The 21,800-nt window shown below is 41.0% G+C and overlaps 1 protein-coding gene and 1 long non-coding RNA gene across 3 annotated transcripts; both read right to left on the bottom strand.

Moving 5' to 3' along the window:
• Positions 1–5,649: 5,649 nt before the first annotated feature.
• LOC115102719 (methyl-CpG-binding domain protein 3-like) lies at positions 5,650–12,000 on the bottom strand. 2 transcript variants are annotated; one of them, XM_029622957.2, is made up of 7 exons: positions 11,912–12,000; positions 8,965–9,127; positions 8,743–8,880; positions 8,190–8,280; positions 7,924–8,101; positions 7,078–7,236; positions 5,650–6,872 (listed from the first exon to the last, which is right to left on the bottom strand). In XM_029622957.2, the coding sequence occupies exons 2-6, from the start codon at positions 9,067–9,069 to the stop codon at positions 7,083–7,085; spliced, it is 666 nt and encodes a 221-aa protein (XP_029478817.1). In that variant the 5' UTR covers positions 9,070–9,127; positions 11,912–12,000; the 3' UTR covers positions 5,650–6,872; positions 7,078–7,082. The 2 variants fall into 2 exon arrangements, with proteins under 2 accessions (XP_029478817.1, XP_029478815.1); XM_029622955.2 differs by lacking the exon at positions 11,912–12,000 and adding an exon at positions 11,225–11,392.
• Positions 12,001–12,880: 880 nt separating this feature from the next.
• LOC115101721 (uncharacterized) lies at positions 12,881–15,384 on the bottom strand. The gene is made up of 2 exons (XR_003859345.2): positions 13,472–15,384; positions 12,881–13,027 (listed from the first exon to the last, which is right to left on the bottom strand). It is a non-coding gene; the product is annotated as an uncharacterized LOC115101721 (long non-coding RNA).
• Positions 15,385–21,800: the final 6,416 nt, after the last annotated feature.

Below are 21,800 nucleotides of genomic sequence, written 5' to 3'. Positions count from 1 at the left end.
CATTAAAACATGAATAGCACAAAAAAAACTGTAATCTGCATGACACATTAATGTTACTTACCCTACAGATCAAAGTCAACTAATTTCCCCTCCATTCATATGCAAGTCCGTTTGATTCATACAGTGGCTTGTCTGGCTGTCATGTTTATATTTTAATCTGCCCTTCCCTTATCTACACTGAAATAATATCATTTCAGTAATCCTCTATTATGATTAACTTTTTTCTATCTCACATAGCTCATTAGTACACCCTTGTGGTTGAATATATATAATTATCTATTGTTTTTTGTTGTTGTTTTTTTTCACCTTTATTTAACCAGGGAGGCTAGTTGAGAACAAGTTCTCATTTGCAACTGCGACCTGGCCAAGATAAAGCGTAGCAATTCGACACATACAACAACACAGAGTTACACATGGAATAAACAAAACATACAGTCAATAATACAGTAGAACAAAAGAAAACAAAAAGTATATATACAGTGAGTGCAAATGAGGTAAGTTAAGGCAATAAATAGGCCTTGGTGGCGAAGTAATTACAATATAGCAATTAAACACTGGAATGGTAGATCGGCAGAAGATGAAGTGTGCAGGTAGACATACTGGGGTGCGAAGGAGCCAAATAAATAAATAAATACCAGTATGGGGATGAGGTAGGTAGATAGATGGGCTGTTTACAGATGGGCTATGTACAGATGCAGTGATCTGTAAGCTGCTCTGACAGCAGGTGCTTAAAGCTAGTGAGGGAGATGTGAGTCTCCAGCTTCAGAGATTTTGCAATTCGTTCCAGTCATGGGCAGTAGAGAACTGGAAGGAAAGAGGAGGAACCAAAGGAGGAATTGGCTTTGGGGGTGACCAGTGAGATATACCTACTGGAGGGTGTGCTACGAGTGGGTGCTGCTATGGTGACCAGTGAGCTGAGATAAGGCGGGGCTTTACCTAGCAGAGACTTGTAGATAACCTGTAACCAGTGGGTTTGGCGATGAGTATGAAGCGAGGGCCAACCAACGAGAGCGTACAGGTCGCAATGGTGGGTAGTGTATGGGGCTTTGGTGCCAAAACGGATGGCACTGTGATAGACTGCATCCAGTTTGTTGAGTAGAGTGTTGGAGGCTATTTTATAGATGACATCACCGAAGTCGAGGATCAGTAGGATGGTCAATTTTACAAGGGTATGTTTGGCAGCATGAGTGAAGGATGCTTTGTTGCGATATAGGAAGCCAATTCTAGATTTAATTTTGGATTGGAGATGCTTAATGTGAGTCTGGAAGGAGAGTTTACAGTCTAACCAGACACGCAGGTATTTGTAGTTGTCCACATATTCTAAGTCAGAGCCGTCCAGAGTAGTGATCCTGGACGGGCGAGCAGGTGCGGGCAGTGATCGATTGAATAGCATGCATTTAGTTTTACTTGCGTTTAAGAGCAGTTGGAGGCCACGGAAGGAGAGTTGTATGGCATTGAAGCTCGTCTGGAGGTTAGTTAACACAGTGTCCAAGGAGGAGCCAGAAGTATACAGAATGGTGTTGTCTGCGTAGAGGTGGATCAGAGAATGTTGCAAGAGCAACATCATTGATGTATACAGAAAAGAGAGTCGGCCCGAGAATTGAACCCTGTGGCACACCCATAGAGACTGTCAGAGCTCCGGACAACAGGCCCTCCGATTTGACACACTGAACTCTATCAGATAAATAGTTGGTAAACCAGGCGAGGCAATCATTTGAGAAACCAAGGCTGTCGAGTCTGCCAATAAGAATGTTGTGATTGACAGAGTCAAAAGCCTTGGCCAGGTTGATGAATGCGGCTGCACAGTAATGTCTCTTATCGATGGCGGTTATGATGTCGTTTAGAACCTTGAGCGTGGCTGAGGTGCACCCATGACCAGCTCTGAAACCAGATTGCATAGCGGAGAAGGCATGGTGTGATTCGAAATGGTCAGTAATCTGTTTGTTAACTTGGCTTTCGAAGACCTTAGAAAGACAGGGTAGGATAGATATAGGTCTGTAGCAGTTTGGGTCTAGTGTCACCCCCTTTGAAGAGGGGGATGACCGCGGCAGCTTTCCAATCTTTGTGAATCTCAGATGATATGAAAGAGTGGTTGAACAGACTAGTAATAGGGGTTGCAACAATTTCGGCAGATCATTTTAGAAAGAGAGGGTCCAGATTGTCTTGCCCGGCTGATTTGTAGGGGTCCAGATTTTGCAGCTCTTTCAGAACATCACTTGTAGGTCCTAGGATACAACAATGAATAATGTGGAATTAATATATACCATCAAAGGATACCTTACAATTTAGAATAATTAACACCTTGTGAAACAGCTGTGAAAACCAACCTGGCAATATTTAAGATTTGAATATATAAATGTTGATATTGTTTTGATAGAGCTGTGTCATTCATTTATTTTCACAGATTTTTGTTGTACACTCACATGGCAATCATAGACTTAAATACTGAATTCTGGTGTGTAATATGGAGGTGGTTGCTGTGTGGGTGGGAGGTTCTGTTTGTCACTTGTTCGCAACAGGCAGCCAATCTCTGAAGGAGGACTTGAAGAGGGAGATTGCAAAGTCCAGGCACTGCTGCCCTTTTTCTTCTGAGTGTTTGCAGTGCTAGAGTTTTTCGTTAATCTCTGTATCTCACATATTTAAGTGCCCAGTATGATAGAGCAAGAACACTTTTTTAGCAGATAATGACAACATGACAATAACAGTAGCTGATGTAATGAAAAGTTGGAGGGTGGTTGGTAATGGAGGACATGAGGTGGACCTACGTCTGGGTGTTGGGCAGAACCCCTAGGTCCTGGAGAACAGGAGCAGAGTTAAAGGGAACAGGGTAGGAGACAGACGTAAACAAGCAAACACACAGGTTACACTTTACTGTGAGAAAATGTGATGGATTAGTGCATTCTCTCAGCCAGCTTCACTAGCTGTCGTTGACAAGCATATTCAGTTCATAGACATATTATATATATTTAATTCAGTGATTGAAATTATAACCCCATCCTCAGTAGCCTATTCCAGCAGGCTATTGGGAAACACAAGCACTTTCTTATTTCAAAATCACCTCGTTATTCATGTTGAAAAAATTAGTCTGTTAATTTGAACTAAGCAAGCTGCTAAATCGTTCACATCTTGTCTAGGCTACTGTACACTGAAATGAGATGTAGGCCTATCAGGGGCTAGAAGCTCCTGCCTTTAGCTAAGCAAACTATGGCAAAATGTAATTACAATCATAAACCCAGATTTGAGTCTGTAGCCTATGCCTATTGAAATGGAAAGTCAATCTCACAAATGGGCCATTTATAACGGTTTGTAGTCTTAACATCTGGCACATTATAACAGCACAATTGCCAGAAAATAGCCTAACATTAGTTTTTTTTATTTTCATCCAAGTGTTTCTTGCTCAGAGATTTCGAGATCCTCTCAAACTCTCCTGTCAGATTTATCTATAGTTATGCACATGCGCAAATGTAATATATTTACAATTATAAACCTGGTTTGAGCCCTGAATGCTGATTGGCTGAAAGCCATGGTATATCAGATCATATACCACGGGTATGACAAAATGTTACTTTTTACTGTTTTAATTACGTTGGTAACCAGTTTATAAGCAATAAGGCACCCCTGGGGGTTCGTGAAATATGGCCAATATACCACGGCTGTAACCAGGCACTCTGGGTTGCGTCTTGCTTAAGAGCAGCCCTTAGCTGTGGTATATATATTGGCCCTTGTGTCATCCCCCTTGTGCCTTATTGCAGTCAAACGAGTTAAATCGCCATCCATTGATGGACAATGATCTGGCGTGTTTAATAAGGGTAAATTATATTTTCTCTTGCCACATATTCATATTCCTTAATAATTCAATGTCATAGCTTGCAATTGTTATTATTTTGAGGAAACCCTAATTTTGCTTCCAACGTCATTACAAGTTACTGAGATATTCCTTCCTAATTGGCTCGATAACGTCATTGAAAAATGGTTTATTGTATAAATATGGCAACTCCTCTCTTGGGTGGTCATAGGGCTATACATTTTGCTTGACCTGGCAACCCTGATTGGCACTATTTTTACCTGTTGGTGGTAGAGAACAACAGAGCGGGATTAGGAGAAGATGGCGGAAGTGGATGCGAATTGAGCAGCGGGTCAAGTCAATTTGGTGAAGATGAATGTTCTGAATGGACAACAATATCTAAAACTGGAACAAAAAGGAAATTGTATAAAATTAGAGTGGAGGAAACATGTATAAATGATAACGAGCATGCATAAAGCACTTCGCTTGATACCGTTTTCTTTACCCAGTCAAAATGAGAATATACACACAATGCAACGCAGAGTGCCTGGATACAGCCCTTAGCCGTGGTATATTGGCCATATATCACAAACCCCCGAGGTACCTTATAAGCTGGTTAACAACGTAATTAGAGGAGTTAAAATAAATGTTCTGATATAAGCACAGCTGTCAGCCAATTAGCATTTAGGTCTCAAACCACCCAGTTTATAATGATGTGTATCAGTTCTAGCGTATTAATGTTTTATGGAAAAAGGGTTGGAAATAGTTCTCCATAATGACAATCTAAATAGCCTACCTACAAAGAGCATGCGTGCTGCTCCCTCTCCTCTCAATCAAGTGACTCAGCCAATAACTATAGTGCTATCAACACACACACCCCTTTGGCTCTCCCCACCACTCACTCACTCAGCAACAGCCTGCCTCACTGCCTGACAGTCAGCAGCAGGTCACAGTAAAATATATTTAAGAGAAAAAATAAAATAAAAATGTGCTGGGGACAATTAAAGGCCACTAATTTTCACACAACGCCAGAGATGTTTTCGCATGTTTTGAGGGAGTGTACAATTGGGCCTGGCTCCCCAGTTGGCGGACCTGGCTGCCAAGTGGGTGGGCCTATGCCCTCCAAGGCTGCTCCCCTGTCCAGTCAAGTGAAATCCATAGGTTAGGGGCCTAATACATGCATTTCCATTGACCGATTTCCTTATATGAACTCAGTAAAATCTACAGAATTATTGCATTTATATTTTTGTTCAGTATCATTTAATTCTACTCATTTTGCCATGGGGAAGAGATAAATGTTTGATGTTTTTAATGAGTGACTAACCATGATTGATGCAAGTTTACATAGCTGGCTAGACTAATTTACCAATCTAAAAAATGTTATCCGAGTGACTGTCAGTGACCAACCTAAGAGGAAAAACTGCTGATGCACAACCAAATTTCACCTTGTGTATTCTACTATTCTAACTTTCAACAGTAAATTGAGACCCCTACAGAGTTCCTAAATAAAATGTTTTTGTTTTGTTTGTGGAAATTGATCCACAGGCCTGAAAAAGGGGGACCGCCAGTTGCCCTTCCCTGACGTCGAGACTGGCTAGGTGGCCTACAAAACCACACAAGTCTCGTGATGAATCTTCTCCAGGTCGTCCACTGCTCTCACAAGCCAAGTGTCTAAAACCTTCAAACTCAATTCTGGACCTCAAAGCCAGTCCCACTGCATTTTTCATTGTTCCCCCCCAAATAACAGACTGATTTAGACCTGGGACATCAGGTGGGTGCAATTAATAATCAGGTAGAACAGCAATCCAGCAGGCTCTGGAGGTAAGAGTTGAATACCCCTGGTCTAAAAGAACACAATACACAAATTACAAAAGAGTTAGCATTTATTTTAGTTATATGAAGAAAAAAAAAAATCATCCAGAATTAATTGCTTGATGTTTGACCTCAAATTTCAAGAGAAAATGGTAACAAATCCCTCTATAGAAACAAAGATTTTTTTTAAACTATAAAGCATAATCTGAACAATTTACATGGAGGGATCATTCTGACAGTGTATGATCTTCCCATTCAGAACTCAAATCAAGAACAAGTTTAGGGAAAAATGTCAGCATTTAAAACCTACTAAAAACAACCAATGTTAAATAACTATGGCATAATTGTGACTTGCCACACAGCAACGATTTCAACAACAAAAAATACAAAATCCCAAATAGGCAACTATTTCAGAGTAGCCGTCTACGTCAGCCGTCGCACCTATTGACAGATCATCAATGTAACATGAAAGCAAATACATCTAGAAAGATGAGAACAGACTAAATTAGCACCATTTTGAACTTATGGGAGAGTTTGAGACATGAGAGCCTGTTCAACCTCTGTGCAGAGCACCACTCTTCATGACCGTCCAGAAGACAGTTTGGAGAACACAGAATCCAATTATTAGTTAGAGATAACAAGAGCCATAATAGATCATGATGCATGCTTATCTATGACTGACTTCTGAAACAGGTAGTCTTTTGCAAAGTCCATTTTGAGCCTCCAAATGTCATCTTACAGCAGGTGGTCCCTTGCCCAATATGCACCCCTCTAACCACTCACTAATTCTCCACTTGGGCAAAGGATACTGAGTGGTACCAGATGGGAAATTGGAATGGGCCGAGTGGTGCCCCACAATCACTCTCTCCCCCTCCCAAAAACACACTTCTCTCTCTCTCGCGCACACACACACACACTGTGTTTTAACCTTAAACTTGTCTTCACAAGAGGGCAAGACTATATTGCCTAAAGCACCATACATACTTCTCCACATTCCATACAATTAGTGAGGGTAAAAATGAGTGAATTGAACTCTGAACGTCAAAGCCTCGTCTAAGAGCTTAAAAAAAATATTCAAAATTACATTTAAATTGGTCAAAAATATATTTAGATTGTCTTGAAGACAGTCAACAACAATTCAGAGAGACGTAGACGAGAGAGGGTCCTTCATGTTGACAGATGCTAGTCAGAACCTGGTGAATGTCCTGTATGTGTATTGGTGTGTGTATGGGTAGAATACTGTGCTCCAGGCAGCTCTCTGTCGCAATCACCAACCCTGTAGGAGAGAGAAAAATGATTGCAAGTAAATCAATAGTTTTTTTTTTGTCTGTGGTACAACCGGTAATCACAGAATTATGTAAACGTTTAAATTCCGGACTTTAGCTACCCTGGTTATCTCGTTACAAAGTATTACTAACAAACCCACACCTAGGCCATTTCTTAAAGGCAAAGTAACTAGCTATTTCATTTCTACGTTCTACCTCTGCTATACGTCCTCCTTGTCATCCTGCTCGGCTTGCTCCTCCTTCAGAGCGTCTGTGTCTGCCTCGTTGGTGGAGGCCTCTATGTGAGCCAACATGTCCGCCATCAGAGCTTCCTCCAGCCTCCTCCTCACACTGTGGACCAGGTCCTCTTGCTTCCTACATACACCAGAGGGAGAGAGAGGAGAGGGGTTAGGGAGCAATGGATGGATGACAGTCCTCGTGGCAAGCTTAAAGGGATACTTATCCAAATTACAAAATGGCATATTGGTTTCCTAACCCTGTAAGCAGTCTATGGATAAGGTATGACAGCAATCCAATGCTTTGGTTTAGTTTGCCTGGAACAGTTTCCACATGTTAACGTTTTAGCAGTAGTGGCACAAATCCCAATCACGGGACCGATAATTAGCATTTTTTAAGCACTATGTCCAAATCATCCGAAATCATCTAAAATGTATTGTGAAGCTCAACATTGTCACTTATTGATGATTTGAACATGATATGTGGCACATTTTTCACACATTTTAAATTCATCTATAAGCAACAATGTTGAGCTTCACAATCAGAGATTATTTCGGATGATTTGGACATGATGCGTAAAAAATGCTAATATCAATCCCATGACTGGGATTTGTGTCACTAATGCTAAAACGTTAGAATGTGGAAACAGTGCCAGCAAACTAAACCAAAGCATGAATTGCTGTCATACCTTGTCCCTTGATTACTTACCGGGTAAGGAAACCAATGTGTCATTTTGTGATTTGGGTGAAATATCCCTTTAACAACAAGGCCCAACAGTAGCTGGGTGTTGTTGAGCCAGACCACTGAGTTGTGTGTGTACTTTACCTGATGTCGTCATCGGTAACCATGAAGGCCTTGCAGAGTGGCTGGGTGGTGTTGAGCCACACCCCAGGGTTCTTCTCCACGGCTGCGGTCAGCTGACCAGTGACGGGTGTGGGGCTGGTGTGCAGGGCGCTGGCAATGGCAGAGAGCAGGGTCTTGTCTGAACACACAGGCCCAACACCTGGGGGGAGATTCACAGAGTCAGATATCCCAAAACATTGGTTTTATGTGTTTATGAGTCTCAAGTACTCTCTGCTGTGTGTACTTACCCTGTAGGCCCTTGGGAAGGTCCATGGTCTTGACCAGCTCCTCTGCAATGTCAAACGCACTCAGACCACTCAGCTTCCTCTCCCAAAACAGCTGAGGACAAACAGTGGGTAAACAGCTCGCCATTTGACTTTAAACGCATCACATAATGATGTGCTTCATAATTTATGGAAAACCTCTAACAGCTAGTTCAGGTTACATAGCCCTCCCATTATGCTCGTCCAATGAGGACTCTCACTCAGACCACTCCTAGCAAAATTATTTATTGAGAAATTACTCTATTTGTTTCTTTTGACTATTTTAATTGAAAACAATCACAGTAAGGTACTTAATTGTTACCCAGAAATGATTTGATATTGAGATAAAAACAGCTGCATTAGACATTTAAGTCAGCTTGATAAATCGAGTGACTCATCCCAATTTGCAATAATACGTTTTCAAAGACTAGGCCAGAGCAGATGACTTCATCTACCAACCATATGGCAGCAATGAAATAAATAACATTACGGTATCGATAAAAGACAAACAATAAGCGCAGAGCATCGTTGGACTCACCTGTCTTGGTTGGTCGACAGCCTTGTGGGGGTCCGTCTTCACTTTGTTGCTAGGGTGATTGGTCACCTTGGTGACCGGCTGTTTAAAGATGGATGCGGTCTGTCGGACTGGTAGGGTCGTGTTCAGGTCCGGCTTAACCTTCAACACAGACAGAAACAGGTCAGGGATCATAGTTCAATGTTCAAACAGATTACACATGATCATGGACTCAAACTCCCTCACCTTGATCTGATGGTTGTTGTTGTCATAGCGATGCTTGTGCCTGTTCCTGTGCAGTTTGTTCGTTAGCATCCTTCCTGCACGGGGGTCAATAGCGTGCACCTCCATGGTGTTGCCCAGGTAACGAGCTAGCTGGGGCTTGCTGAGGAATCGCTTTCCAGGGTCACTAAAGGTGCAGGAAAACAGGCCATCAGGAGAACAAAAAACATAGGCAATGAATTGAGGCACAAACCTGCAGGTACAAGAGGCACAAACCTATTGTGGAGGTCAGTGGTGTTGCACTGACAAGACTACAAATGGGCCTAATTCACAAACCTCAGCCTGCAAAACAACCATAGTAGCAGGGGTGAAAGTAGATTTAATGTCTTACTGGTATGGGACACGAAGTGCCTGCACATTTTTCTTTAATGCTACAATTTTTTAAATTTATTTTACCTTTATTTTACTAGGCAAGTCAGTTAAGAACAAATTCTTATTTTCAATGACGGCCTAGGAACAGTGGGTTAACTGCCTGTTCAGGGGTAGAACGGCAGATTTGTACCTTGTCAGCGCGGGGATTCGAACTTGCAACCTTTCGGTTACTAGTCCAACGCTCTAACCACTATTACAGGGTAGCCTAAAAATTACAGGGTAGCCTACTCTGTCAAAAATATCAAAAACTATGCCTGACTCATAATTGGCCTACGAAATACAATTCAACATCCATCTAACCTGGAGGGGGAAATTACTATCTAAAAGAAACCCAATGACAAAGACAGTGAATACGCACTCACCAGGGATATGGCCGATGGTGCCAATAAAATAGGCTACTGTTTGCTCAATTCAGTTTTAAGAATTTTGACACCTAAAAGACAGGTTGGAGTCTTTCATTGGCATCTCTTTACAGCAATATCCATTTGCTTTCTAACCGGTTTTTCCGCGATTGTGATGTTTAATATTGCGATATGCCTGGCTAGGTCTCCGCGTTTCACTGACAGTAGCAACTCAACAATCATCTATCCGACTGTAGGCTATGCAATTTAAAACAATCCACAGCGTTTTTTCAAATGCGCTAATGATCCTCTGTGGCCAAATCATGCTTTCTGGTGTAGTAGCCTATTTCGAATTATTTGATTTATTTCGGTATAGATAGAAGCTAATTAGGCTATATAATTTTGCCAATTTAATTCAATTCGCTTTAGGGAAGGCTTAGCTTCAACTAGCATTATGGTCACGCCACCTATGCCTTTTAATGTGGCATAAACACAACCAGCCAGATGTTTTCATATGATTGCCAAACAATCACTTAACAAATGCGCTCCTGTAGGCTACCTGCGCACATTCGTCCGCTCACAATATAATTTCAGCATCCAAACCAACTGTGCACCAGCGGACGAGACATCTGTTACAAAACACCTACGTGTATTGTAATGCCATTCTGCGATTGTCATTAGGCTTACACTTGTAGTCTCAATTGACGCATTCACTGTTGTCCTCGCACGCCTCGGTCTCCGCCACTAATCTCAGCCTTGTCCGCCACTCAACACGGCCTTGACTGAATATAAGCGTTCTCCTCAAACCACAACGCAATATGGACAGTATAACACCCAGTTTCCAGTCAATTCGAAAATGCTCATGGGGCTGACAGGCAGAATTGTTAAATAATTGTGTAATAGCCTATAGTTGTTTGGGCATGTATTACTTGTGATAGGTTCACGTTTTACCGGTACGGCGTACCCCCACTATTTATTTTTGCCGGGACGCCGCACCTGACCGCCGTACTTTCACCCCTGCATAGTAGTAAACAATGAAAGTTAGCTAGCTACTGCCGTGGGTAACCCGCAGCACTGCACCCATAATAATGTAGTACAACGTCCACATAATCGGAATCAATTTACACAAATCTAAACAAAGACTTGTAACAGAAAGCTATTGATGCTAACGTTACTTGCTAATTTGTTGTCAAATGTGCGGGGAGCTGACGTTTGCTAGCAAGCTAACGTTAGCAATCAATGACTTATCGTTCGCTATCTAATGGTTACTTATCAAATTTGACGTAATATGTAGACACTGATCATTTGCAATTTTGGTACACAGTTACCTAAGTGGGTGATGTTTTACTTTAGTGGCTAGCTAACGTCTCGGCTACTCCATCGAGAAACAATGTTAGCTAGCTAGAGACATGCTTTCTCTACTGCAGACCAGCTAACATTAGCTAGCTACCGTCTTTTACTTAGCTACTTGTCCTTCTTACAACTCATTCGAGCAAGTCGTACAACCCCACCTTTTCCTCTCCATGCTTCTTGCAGGTTATGATTGCTCGATTTATGTTGATTCGGGAATCTGCATGGGGTTTTAAATATTTAGCTATATATTTTTTATGTGGATCTGCTTTCCTTTTCGATGTCAGCTGTCCTCACTGCTTTCTCTTGTCAAGACACTCAGAAGATCACTCCGCAACGCTAGACCACTGTTACATAAAGTGGACAGCAAGTCATCCGCTGGTCCACAAACTAGTCCCAACTGAAGTCCTGTCTTTGTTGGGATCAGTTGAGTGTTTTAATATGGTTTAATCTAGCTACATTTGCTGGTCTTTTTCTCATCAGTTTAGCTGTATGTTTGTACAAAATTATTTAGATTTCACACTAAACACTTTAAAACTGGCATTTATTCAAGATAGCCCAATTGAGACCAGGGTCGCATTCCCAATGGTGCCCTGAGTACAAACATTGTCTCACAACAGGAAGAACACTTTACATTACAATTAAAACAATAATAAAATATAAAAATCAACCAAGCTGGATGAAATAACCCAATACCAACTTTTTCCAGAAAACAACTATCCATCATGTCAGGTTTGCCAGAAGATACCGACCCTACCTTTGCGATTGTTGACACTTTCGTCTGAACGCAATCATGGTTACAATAAGACACTGTGGAGCCGGTGCGACACATGGGTCGGAAAACATACCTCAATGCAGGGATGCGATATGCCACTGTCCTCCAAATTGTACCTTTATCCACACTGCCACGTTAAGAAGATTGAAAGATTGTTGTTTCTAGGGATGCCTATCGAAACGGACGATATTAGCTATAAAAAAAACACCTGCATCGGCCCAACAGTGACAGTGCGCACCGAGGAAGAGACCACAGACAGAAAGAGCTGAAACTTCACTGCTTGACATATATGATGCAATCCTGGTTGAGAATGAAACAACTGGACAACGAAACAGCACAGCAAGTGAAATAAATAGGTTTTGATTATGTTTTACTGGTAATGGGGACATACGTAAATGCCAACAAAATAACTTTTTGGTCAGTGTGGTGTGTGGCCTTTCTTTAAACTAGGCAAGTCAGTTAAGAACAAATTCTTATTTAGAATGAAGGCCTACCCTGTCCAAACCCGGACGACACCCTATGGGACTCCCAATCACAGCAGGATGTGATACAGCGTGGATTCAAACCAGGGACTGTAGTGACACCTCTTGCATTGAGATAAAGTGCCTTAGAACACTGCGTCCATGTGTGTGTGTTAACTATACTAGAACGCTTAAAGATAGCTAAAATGTAACATTTCGGTATCGGATTCCTTTTGGAAAGGAAAATATCAGATATCGGCCAAAAATGTCATATCGTCGGTGCATCCATACTAACTTCCCCAGAAAACTGATGTTTTCGTCCTCATGCTAACTAGCAGTAGTCACAGCAGCCATTATTGAAAACGGATGAAAAACCATGAAAAGCCGAATTTTTTTTACTTTAAAAACAACATAAATCAGACTTCAAACTAACAAAGGAATAACAATGGTATATAAGAGAAATGTTAATTTCTCATGCCTGCATTTCCCATTCTTCCACCTGAATCCTTGGCTGAGCAATTCCCCCCCAAAATACATAAAATGCACAACAGTTATTCCAAAAAATATGTCAAAGATCAGGATGAAAAGTCCAGTTAAGTTTATTGAAAAAGGTGAAAGCATGTTATTTCTCTTGTCATTGCCCTGGTGTGGAGTTGTCTGATGACATCTGCAGCTCTGGTCACACTGTCCCCATTTCTCTTGGCCTGTCTCTGACAGCACAGACTGACCTACAGGAAAACATAATTGATTTCAGACAGTGGGGGGTGAAGGGGAGTCCAAGGTGAGAATTTATATTTGAGAAGCTCAGTTCTGCTGACATTTTAAAAAGGATATTCTACTCCAAAATGAATGGAAATACAATTCTAAAATGTAATTTCCACCAACTGAAATGAGCCCAATAACATACATATTTTGGACAATGCATATAGCCTATGCATGGTCCATATTATCAGGTATGCTATTAGCAAGATGCATTATCACCTGTAGCCCAACTGATGATGCAGCAGAATAGTGGCTACAAATAAATAGGCTAAAGCATGGGGTTGCTCATCTGCATTTACCCTATTGGGCCAATCATTAGCTAAATGTGATATTTTAACTTGTTAGCATCCTATTGATATATTTTATGTCCCAAAAAAGTAATAAACACAGTGAATAGAAATTCGGCCTACCTGTTAGGGTAACTTGGTAGTATGCCGCCAGCCAGGGTAACATGTCCCTTGCCTGTACTTCTCACAGAAACCACAATTCTTCCAAACATTTTCCCTGGTTGCCACTACTCTTGCTCAACTAAAAATGTAATCAGTCTCACCATTTTTTAAGTCCCCCAGAAATATTTTGTAGGTAGGGTGGTGTTTTACCCCAAGGTACTGTGTTACATTTAGCTCCACTCTCCCCTCTCCTTAACCATGACACGGTTAAACACTTTAAAATGGTGCATATCCCCATCTTTTTAACAAAGGCTATTAAAAACTGCTGTTTTCTCGAGATTGCATTAAGAATTGTTGTGCATTGACTGCTTGGATGTTTCTGCAAAATGAATGCGCCTTGAGAGGAATATTTCTCATATCCAACACACAAGCCGGATAGGTAAATAGATAAACTATTCTACTATGGGGTTGTCGGATTATTCTATTCATTAGTAAATGTGAACTGTTATAGCATCTTCAAAGTGCGTTTGGGCAGAAATATTATTCCAGGGTCCATGTTTTTAGGGCGTGGCGACAATTTTTCCGTGGCTAAATGACTGCAGCGGAAACACTGGTCCCCAAATCGACCACTAAACCCAATATATTGTGAAGATCTGATCATTTACTGTGGCGATTTCACATTGTATAAAATATACCGAGATAATACTGCATATCCGGGTATGAAATCAGGAAGAAAGGAAGTGAAAGATTTGGGATACCACCTAGTCGCGATGCACAGATGCTATCCCTCTTGGACATTATCCGCGCACAGAAATCCTTTGCCGAAAACCTTCCAGCTAGCTTCACGTGCACTGTGTTTCACGAATGTTGAATAAAATTACATTTGAATTTCAGCATGAAACACACTGATAATCTCACTAACGATAGACTGCTACTTATTACAGTGGGATGCCGTTTTGTCTTTGCTAGAACAAATGCTGTACCTGCTACGTGTAGACGCCATAGCGACGATCCTGTCTTATCTACTTGTCAGAATCTCAATGCTCGTCAGTGGACAATGACTTGACTTTGTGCCAACCAGAGAGCATGAACGTGGGGAGCAAACAGGAGTGACAACAAAATTGAAAAAATGACATTCTCCATACATACACGGTTAAATGTCATGAGCCAGTCACACTTCATATGCAATATGGGATAGTAAGTAGCTAAGTGCACAGAAGCAATGCACACTAAATAATTCCAAGGAAGCTAACCAATGTAGCTAGTAATTACATAATTAAATCACAATGGATTGCTTTCCATGAAACAGCTACCGAGTTGGTGCATTTTTTAAATTGTACCTTTATTTAACTAGGCAAGTCAGTTAAGAACAAATTCTTATTTACAATGACGGCCTACACCGGCCAAACGCTAGGCCAATTGTGCGCCGCCCTTATGGAACTCCCAATCACGGCTAGTTTGTGATATATACTTCTGTATGTGTAATGTTTACTGTTAATTTTTGTTGTTTTTCACTTTATATATTCATTTTGTATGTTGTCTACCTCACTTGCTTTGGCAATGTTAACACATGTTTCCCATGCCAATAAAGCCCTTGAATTGAATTGATACAGCCTGGATTCGAACCAGGGTGTCCGTAGTGACGCCTCTAGCACTGAGACGAGTGCCTGCGCCACTCGGGAGCATTGTCCTTAGCAAACTAGCTATGTTGTGCTAGCTAGCGAATATGCTAATGTTAGCTAGCTAGCGATGGGCTGGTAGTGGAATTATGGAGATCGAATTAAAGTGCTTCTTCGTCATCTTGCTATGTAGTTATCTAGTTGTGGCCATCTGGATAGTATCAACAACGGCTTTCTACAAAATAACAACAACAGCGGAGCTAGCTAACATTGGAATCTAGACCATGAACTAAACAACACACAGACATGCATTGCCGTGCAAAGCTACTGCCACCTTCTGGTTTGGAGTATTTTAACATGGCTACGTGTCTGACGACCTCAAGGTCTGTTCAAATCAAATTGTATTGGTCACATACACATATTTTGCAGATGTTTTTACGGGTGTAGCGAAATGCTTGTGTAACAGTGGGTGCATGTTGCACATGCAGGGTCGGTCCTGGACGTTCTTCCACCCTAGGCGAAACAAAAATATTTTCAGAAAGAGAAAAGCTCAATTAATAGGGACAGAATAGCAAAGTCATTTCAAAAAAGAAAATATCCTCGAATATTATTGGCTGAAGTTTGAACATCAGATTGGCATAGTGGGGAATCAATGCATCGGAGTCACGTCTTTCACGGGCATTTTAGAGCTTGTTTCTACCATAAGGCATCACCGAGTTAAGCATTGTTATAGAACGCTTGATATAATCTGGATACGGTTTATGTATTTATTTCAAAATATAAAGCGAACAAAATATATAATTTTTGCCCTTTTCTCAAAGGGTATGTGACTCAATTCAGGCCCTGGTTTTAGTCAAACACACCAAGCCGTTCTCAGACATGGAGGTATTTAAATAGTGCATGGACAATATTGGAGAATTTGGCTATACCAACATCTATGGATAGGATAATTGTTTCTGTCAAACAGGGAGGCTTACCACTTATTTTTTGGAAGATGAAGAAATAAGCTCCAATTATCTATGTAATTCTATGTTTATGCCCATAAACATTTTTGATGGACGCATGCACATATAGGAGGCAGAAAGGAATTTTACTTTAACCCCTGCATCAGCGAGTTACATTGTTGCTATCACTATGCAACCTACTACCAAGTTTCTTATTTAATTTTTACACCTGCATTGTTTGCTGTTTGGGGTTTTAGGCTGGGTTTCTGTACAGCACTTTGAGATATCAGCTGATGTACGAAGGGCTATATAAATAAATTTGATTTGAATTTGATTTGATTTAATAATATCCCACCTGTTATCACACATGGCACGACCCCATAATTGTTACAATTACAATAAAAATAACACTTTTATATAACATATTTAAATATTCCTATAGAACTGTAAAACAGAGTAAGATCATTTGAGCTTTGGAAAGGAGTGCTTTCATAAATGCATGGCGGCCCTCGTTTGCTGGAGCAGTGTAAAATAAGCTTTATGCCTATGCCTTAAAGAATTTTGTTTATTTACATATCGAATTCGATTGTCCAACATCAGCATTTATTTATTTCGTCTCCACCTAGAGTGGCCTCTTTCCTCTGCTGTGGTGCTGCGTTGCAGTCAGCGATTTTCTTTAGCTTGGTAGCTGTCCATGGTCCTGAAATCAAATCATCTGAGTTTGCTAAAACACCAGACAGATCTTCAGCTCCTTCCACCTCTGGAAACTATCTAGGTGGTCATGTGACTTCTCATGCGAGCTGAGGAGGTGACACTGATTCTTCCAGTCCCTGGTTCCATCCCTGACCAGCGCAGATTTACACTGTGAAAAAAGTTTGCAGCAGAAACAGAAGGCTGCATCGTTTTTGCTTGGAATAGACAAGCCTTGGTCTCTCCACTCTCTCCCCGTTCGCCATCCTCCTATTGTAGTGGGCCCTCTTGTGAAATTCCCCTCCTTATCCTGATGTGGCCCAGCCTGTACTAACATATCCCGTAAAGATCCATTCTTATATTTTGGCCACTCACCGGGATCTTTTATGTTTTTTGTCTGGGAGTCGGATTTAGCAGCAGCACCACGACTGTCATCCGGGACGGGGAACGACGAATCTGAGTCTGGGTTCAAGATTAGTAGGGTCTTTGCTGGCATTGTTTGGAGGTGTTCCTAGGCCTGGTGCGACCACCTGTTCTTGTCAGGCCAGAGAGCTGTCATAATCGGTGGAAGTGCATGGCTTGTCATTCTCCACACCGGCTGATGGACATTGCAGCACACTTATACATTTCACCCCGAATTTCTTTGGTTTAAAGATTGTGACTCCTTTCTCATTGTTTTTAAAATATTTTTTATATTCACTTCCTGATAGTTTTAGTCTCTTAGACATGGTAGCTAATTGTTTCAAATCTCTATAGATGACTTTTAGCTCAAATTATATCCACTAGTAGTAGCTAACTAACGTTAACAGGCTAGGTTAGGCTAACGTAAACTCATACATCGCCTTGGTCCGTACAATTGCCCTCATTTTAGTGCCCCAAAAACGTAATACTTCCAGATCAACTGTAATGTGAATACCATTGTAAAGCACAATTTCTCCCCTTTCCAACAGAATCAATTACATGACCTAAACGCAACCAGTTTTTGCATAATTCAAGCAGGCAATGAGCACGTCTTTTTAAAAATGGCGGGGTGGGGAAGCAAAACTAATGGGCTATACTCAGCCTTGTCTCAGGATGGTAAGTTGGTGGTTGAAGATATCCCTCTGGTGGTGTGGGAGCTGTGGTTTGGCAAAGTGGGTGGGGTTATATCCTTCCTGTTTGGCCCTGTCCGGGGGTGTCCTCGGATGGGGCCACAGTGTCTCCTGATCCCTCCTGTCTCAGCCTCCAGTATTTATGCTGCAGGAGTTGATGTGTCGGGGGGCTAGGGTCAGTTTGTTATATCTGGAGTACTTCTCCTGTCCTATTCGGTGTCCTGTGTGAATCTAAGTGTGCGTTCTCTAATTCTCTCCTTCTCTCTTTCTTTCTCTCTCTCGGAGGACCTGAGCCCTAGGACCATGCCCCAGGACTACCTGACATGATGACTCCTTGCTGTCCCCAGTCCACCTGGCCGTGCTGCTGCTCCAGTTTGAACTGTTCTGCCTTATTATTATTCGACCATACTGGTCATTTATGAACATTTGAACATCTTGGCCATGTTCTGTTATAATCTCCACCCGGCACAGCCAGAAGAGGACTGGCCACCCCACATATGCTCTCTCTAATTCTCTCTTTCTTTCTCTCTCTCGGAGGACCTGAGCCCTAGGACCATGCCCCAGGACTACCTGACATGATGACTCCTTGCTGTCCCCAGGCCACCTGACCGTGCTGCTGCTCCAGTTTCAACTGTTCTGCCTTATTATTATTCGACCATGCTAGTCATTTGTGAACATTTGAACATCTTGGCCATGTTCTGTTATAATCTACACCCGGCACAGCCAGAAGAGGACTGGCCACCCCACATAGCCTGGTTCCTCTCTAGGTTTCTTCCTAGGTTTTGGCCTTTCTGGGGAGTTTTTCCTAGCCACCGTGCTTCTACACCTGCGTAGAAGCCTGCTTCTACACCTGCAGGCTTCTACACCTGCATTGCTTGCTGTTTGGGGTTTTAGGCTGGGTTTCGGTCCGATAAGTCACGGTCCATTTCTTGTTTTTAAAGGATGATAGAAGTACTACACCTGGTGGAGAGAGGTTGTAAAGACATAAATAGTTGCTTTATGCGTGCTGTATGTTACGACATGACACGTTAAGATGTAACGGAGGGTCCGTCTTTTCAACTTTTCTCCAATACTATAGAGCCATTACCATGTCGATCAACGCTTGAATAGAAACCTAGTTCACACCCCTGATTTTGACGTCAACACAGTCGCTACAGTCCCATTCGTTTTCTTTGTAGCTTCATGTTGTTTTGCAATTATAATATTGACAAAGTTCCAGTGAAACTTCCTGCTTTTCATCGGCAGGTTTTCTTGTCATGGTCCTTAATTTATAAACACAATTTTTCTCCACACAGATATTATATATGGAATAATCGGGATATATTGTATAAAAATACCTCTCTGTTTTTAGAATATTGGTTCCGAAATAATATCCTATTGGTGAGCCAACTGGTAAATGCAGAGGGTATTTTACTCAGGTATAAAGAATGATTATCACTTTACAAGGTCCCTGTAACACCTAAAGATTTTGCAATTGTTTTAGATGCCATTCCCTCAGGTGTTACTATTCAGGAACGTGTCAAAACGTGTCAAGACCTGACCCTCACAGCCTTCCCTCTATTGACCCTGTTGACTCATCAGTAGGAAAGATTTGTTTATCTTTTGGTCCATTCAACAACAGAGCGATACGATCCTTGTTTCAGCAGGATGTTGTATCTATGCCTTATTGGAATGGATTTATTGATAATATCTGTTGGAAAAAAGTTTGGATGTTGCCACACACATACCTACTTGTTAACAAAATTAAGGTAGTTTCCTTTAAAATTATTCATAAATATTATCCTGCCAACCACTATATGAAGAAGTTTAAGGAAAACATCAACTCAAATGGCTCCTTTTGTAATGACCACCCAGAAACAGTTTTGCATCTTTTTTGGCATTGTATGCATGTAAAAAAAACTGTGGTTTATAATTGAACACATTTATGAAGATTTTACACTATTGTGGAGAGATGTACTGTTTGGATTCTTTACATACAATAGAAATAAGCGGAATCATTTTTATGTAATTAATTTCATTATTCTTTTGGCCAAATTTCATACGCACAAATGTAAATTTACGAACAGAAAACCAGATTTTCGTACCCTACAAAAAGAAATTGAACTGTATTTTAAGACGGTTAAATGCTCTACTAACAAAAAAGCTGTTAGAATTGTAAGTATATGCATGTCCCTTAAGGTCTTTGTGTAATTGTAATGTGATATTGTACCCCCTAGCTCGATTGTCCATTGTTTGTAATCTATGTATGCCTGTGTTCCCTCATGTGCTTTATGTATTGATTTGTTGTTAATAAAAAATAAAATAAAATAAAAAGTTCTTTGTAGCCTCGTTTGAATGTTGCTGTTTACGTTACTGCCTTTAATCACTAATCATCGTCGTAACTCACAAACGTAAAAATGAAAAAAAAAAGACAATAATTTATTTGGCAGATTCATTTTGATTAATGTTTCACAATTGGATAAACGCATATAAACACACACATCACCATTAGCTACCAAGGACAGTGGGAGTGAACTTCGGGAGAAGCGGGAATGGGGTGGGGGCGGGAACTGTAGCAAAGCTATGGCTGGGGTGCCGCGGGCGGTGTAGTAGCGGATCAGGAGCGCTAGAGGGCGGCAGCCAATTGTCAAAATGCAGCCTCAAATTCAAGTGCCGCCATAGGTGAAGACCTAGTCTTGCCGAAAGGGAGGGCCGGACCTGTGCACATGGCTAGTCGAACTCTGCATTGTGACAATGCCGAAACATGAATCCATTTGCAAACCTGTGCCACATATGATTTTTTACCGAAATCAAAACTTTTTTTTACGGCGCGAAATATGCTTTTACAAGTGCCACCTTAATTTTATTACTTATCGTTAATGCAGTCTTTGGTGTGCTTATCAATGCATGCGCACCTTTCCCCCCCACTCCTATCGATAAAATGATTATCAGAATAATAATTGTATTTCTCATACAAACGTTCTACTGTGCGTGAAGTTTGAACTGCATTCTGTCATTACATGATAATGTGATAGGTACTTCAACATTTTACTCTTTTTTTTTAAACAAAAAAAAACATTGATTAATAAAACATATCAGTCTTCCTCAAATGAATGGAATGAATCTGATTTTATTGGTCCTCAACTGGCAGCTCAGACACTACTAAGTGATGGGCATTCCGGCTCTTTTCAGTGAGCCGAGTTCGGTTCAGCTCACCAAAAAGAGCCGTCTCTTTTGGCTCCCAAACGGCAAAAATATGTTTTGTCATTTTTCAAGTCAAACAGTTAGCGATAGTTTGACTATGATTGATGTTACAACAATTCAAAACAAACTATTAAATGAAATCATACTCCACCTTAACCACAATGTATTTAAAAATGCATTGGTTTGTTATGAAAAATAATGCTATTAAACATGTGGATTTAAAGTATAACTTTTTATTGTATATAAAACAAAGTGCATATAAATCTAACCATTCAAAACGAATGCAATCTGAACAGCATAATAGAATATTGCACCATATCAAAGAAAAATAAATAACAATTTGCAAAACTGCAGCATCCGACTTAAAACATTAAACTGGTCCCTCTTTTCTGTCATGTGGTTACATTTGCTTCTCTCTGGCGGCTGGCTGTGATTCGCTGCAGACCCTTACACAGGAGTAGCATTTTTGAGGCTGTCACATAGCTGAAAAGAAAGAACAGCAACTTATTAGTTCAGGTTCATGTTTTGTCTACTGATACTACATTCTCATCTACATATCTAATGCTGGAATAAATAATGATGTAGTAATAACTGCTTACTGTACCTCTCTCCACTGATCTCTACAGTGACCTGCTCAAAGGGTTCCAGGACTCTGCACAGCTCCTCCACCACCTCCCATTCCTCTTGGGTCAGAGCATCAACAGGTGCATTGACAATGGCCAGGGTAGAGATGATGTCATCCTTTGACTCAAGAAACCGCTTCAACATATAAAATGTTTAATTCCACCTTATGGAATTGTCTTGTTTAGGCCTCAGCTCAGGC

The sequence above is a fragment of the Oncorhynchus nerka genome, linkage group LG20, assembly GCF_034236695.1.
Source record: "Oncorhynchus nerka isolate Pitt River linkage group LG20, Oner_Uvic_2.0, whole genome shotgun sequence".
Taxonomy (NCBI): Eukaryota; Metazoa; Chordata; class Actinopteri; order Salmoniformes; family Salmonidae; genus Oncorhynchus; species Oncorhynchus nerka.
This window is presented reverse-complemented; position numbering and strand designations above follow the sequence as displayed.

Bases quoted from the DNA above. Each gene is read 5' to 3' on its own strand.
- LOC115102719 (XM_029622955.2), bottom strand. The intron at 8,102-8,189 runs GTAAGTACACAC...ATCTCCCCCCAG, and splicing joins CCTTCCCAAGGGCCTACAGG to GTGTTGGGCCTGTGTGTTCA. The intron at 7,237-7,923 runs GTAAAGTACACA...TGGTGTATGTAG, and splicing joins GTTACCGATGACGACATCAG to GAAGCAAGAGGACCTGGTCC.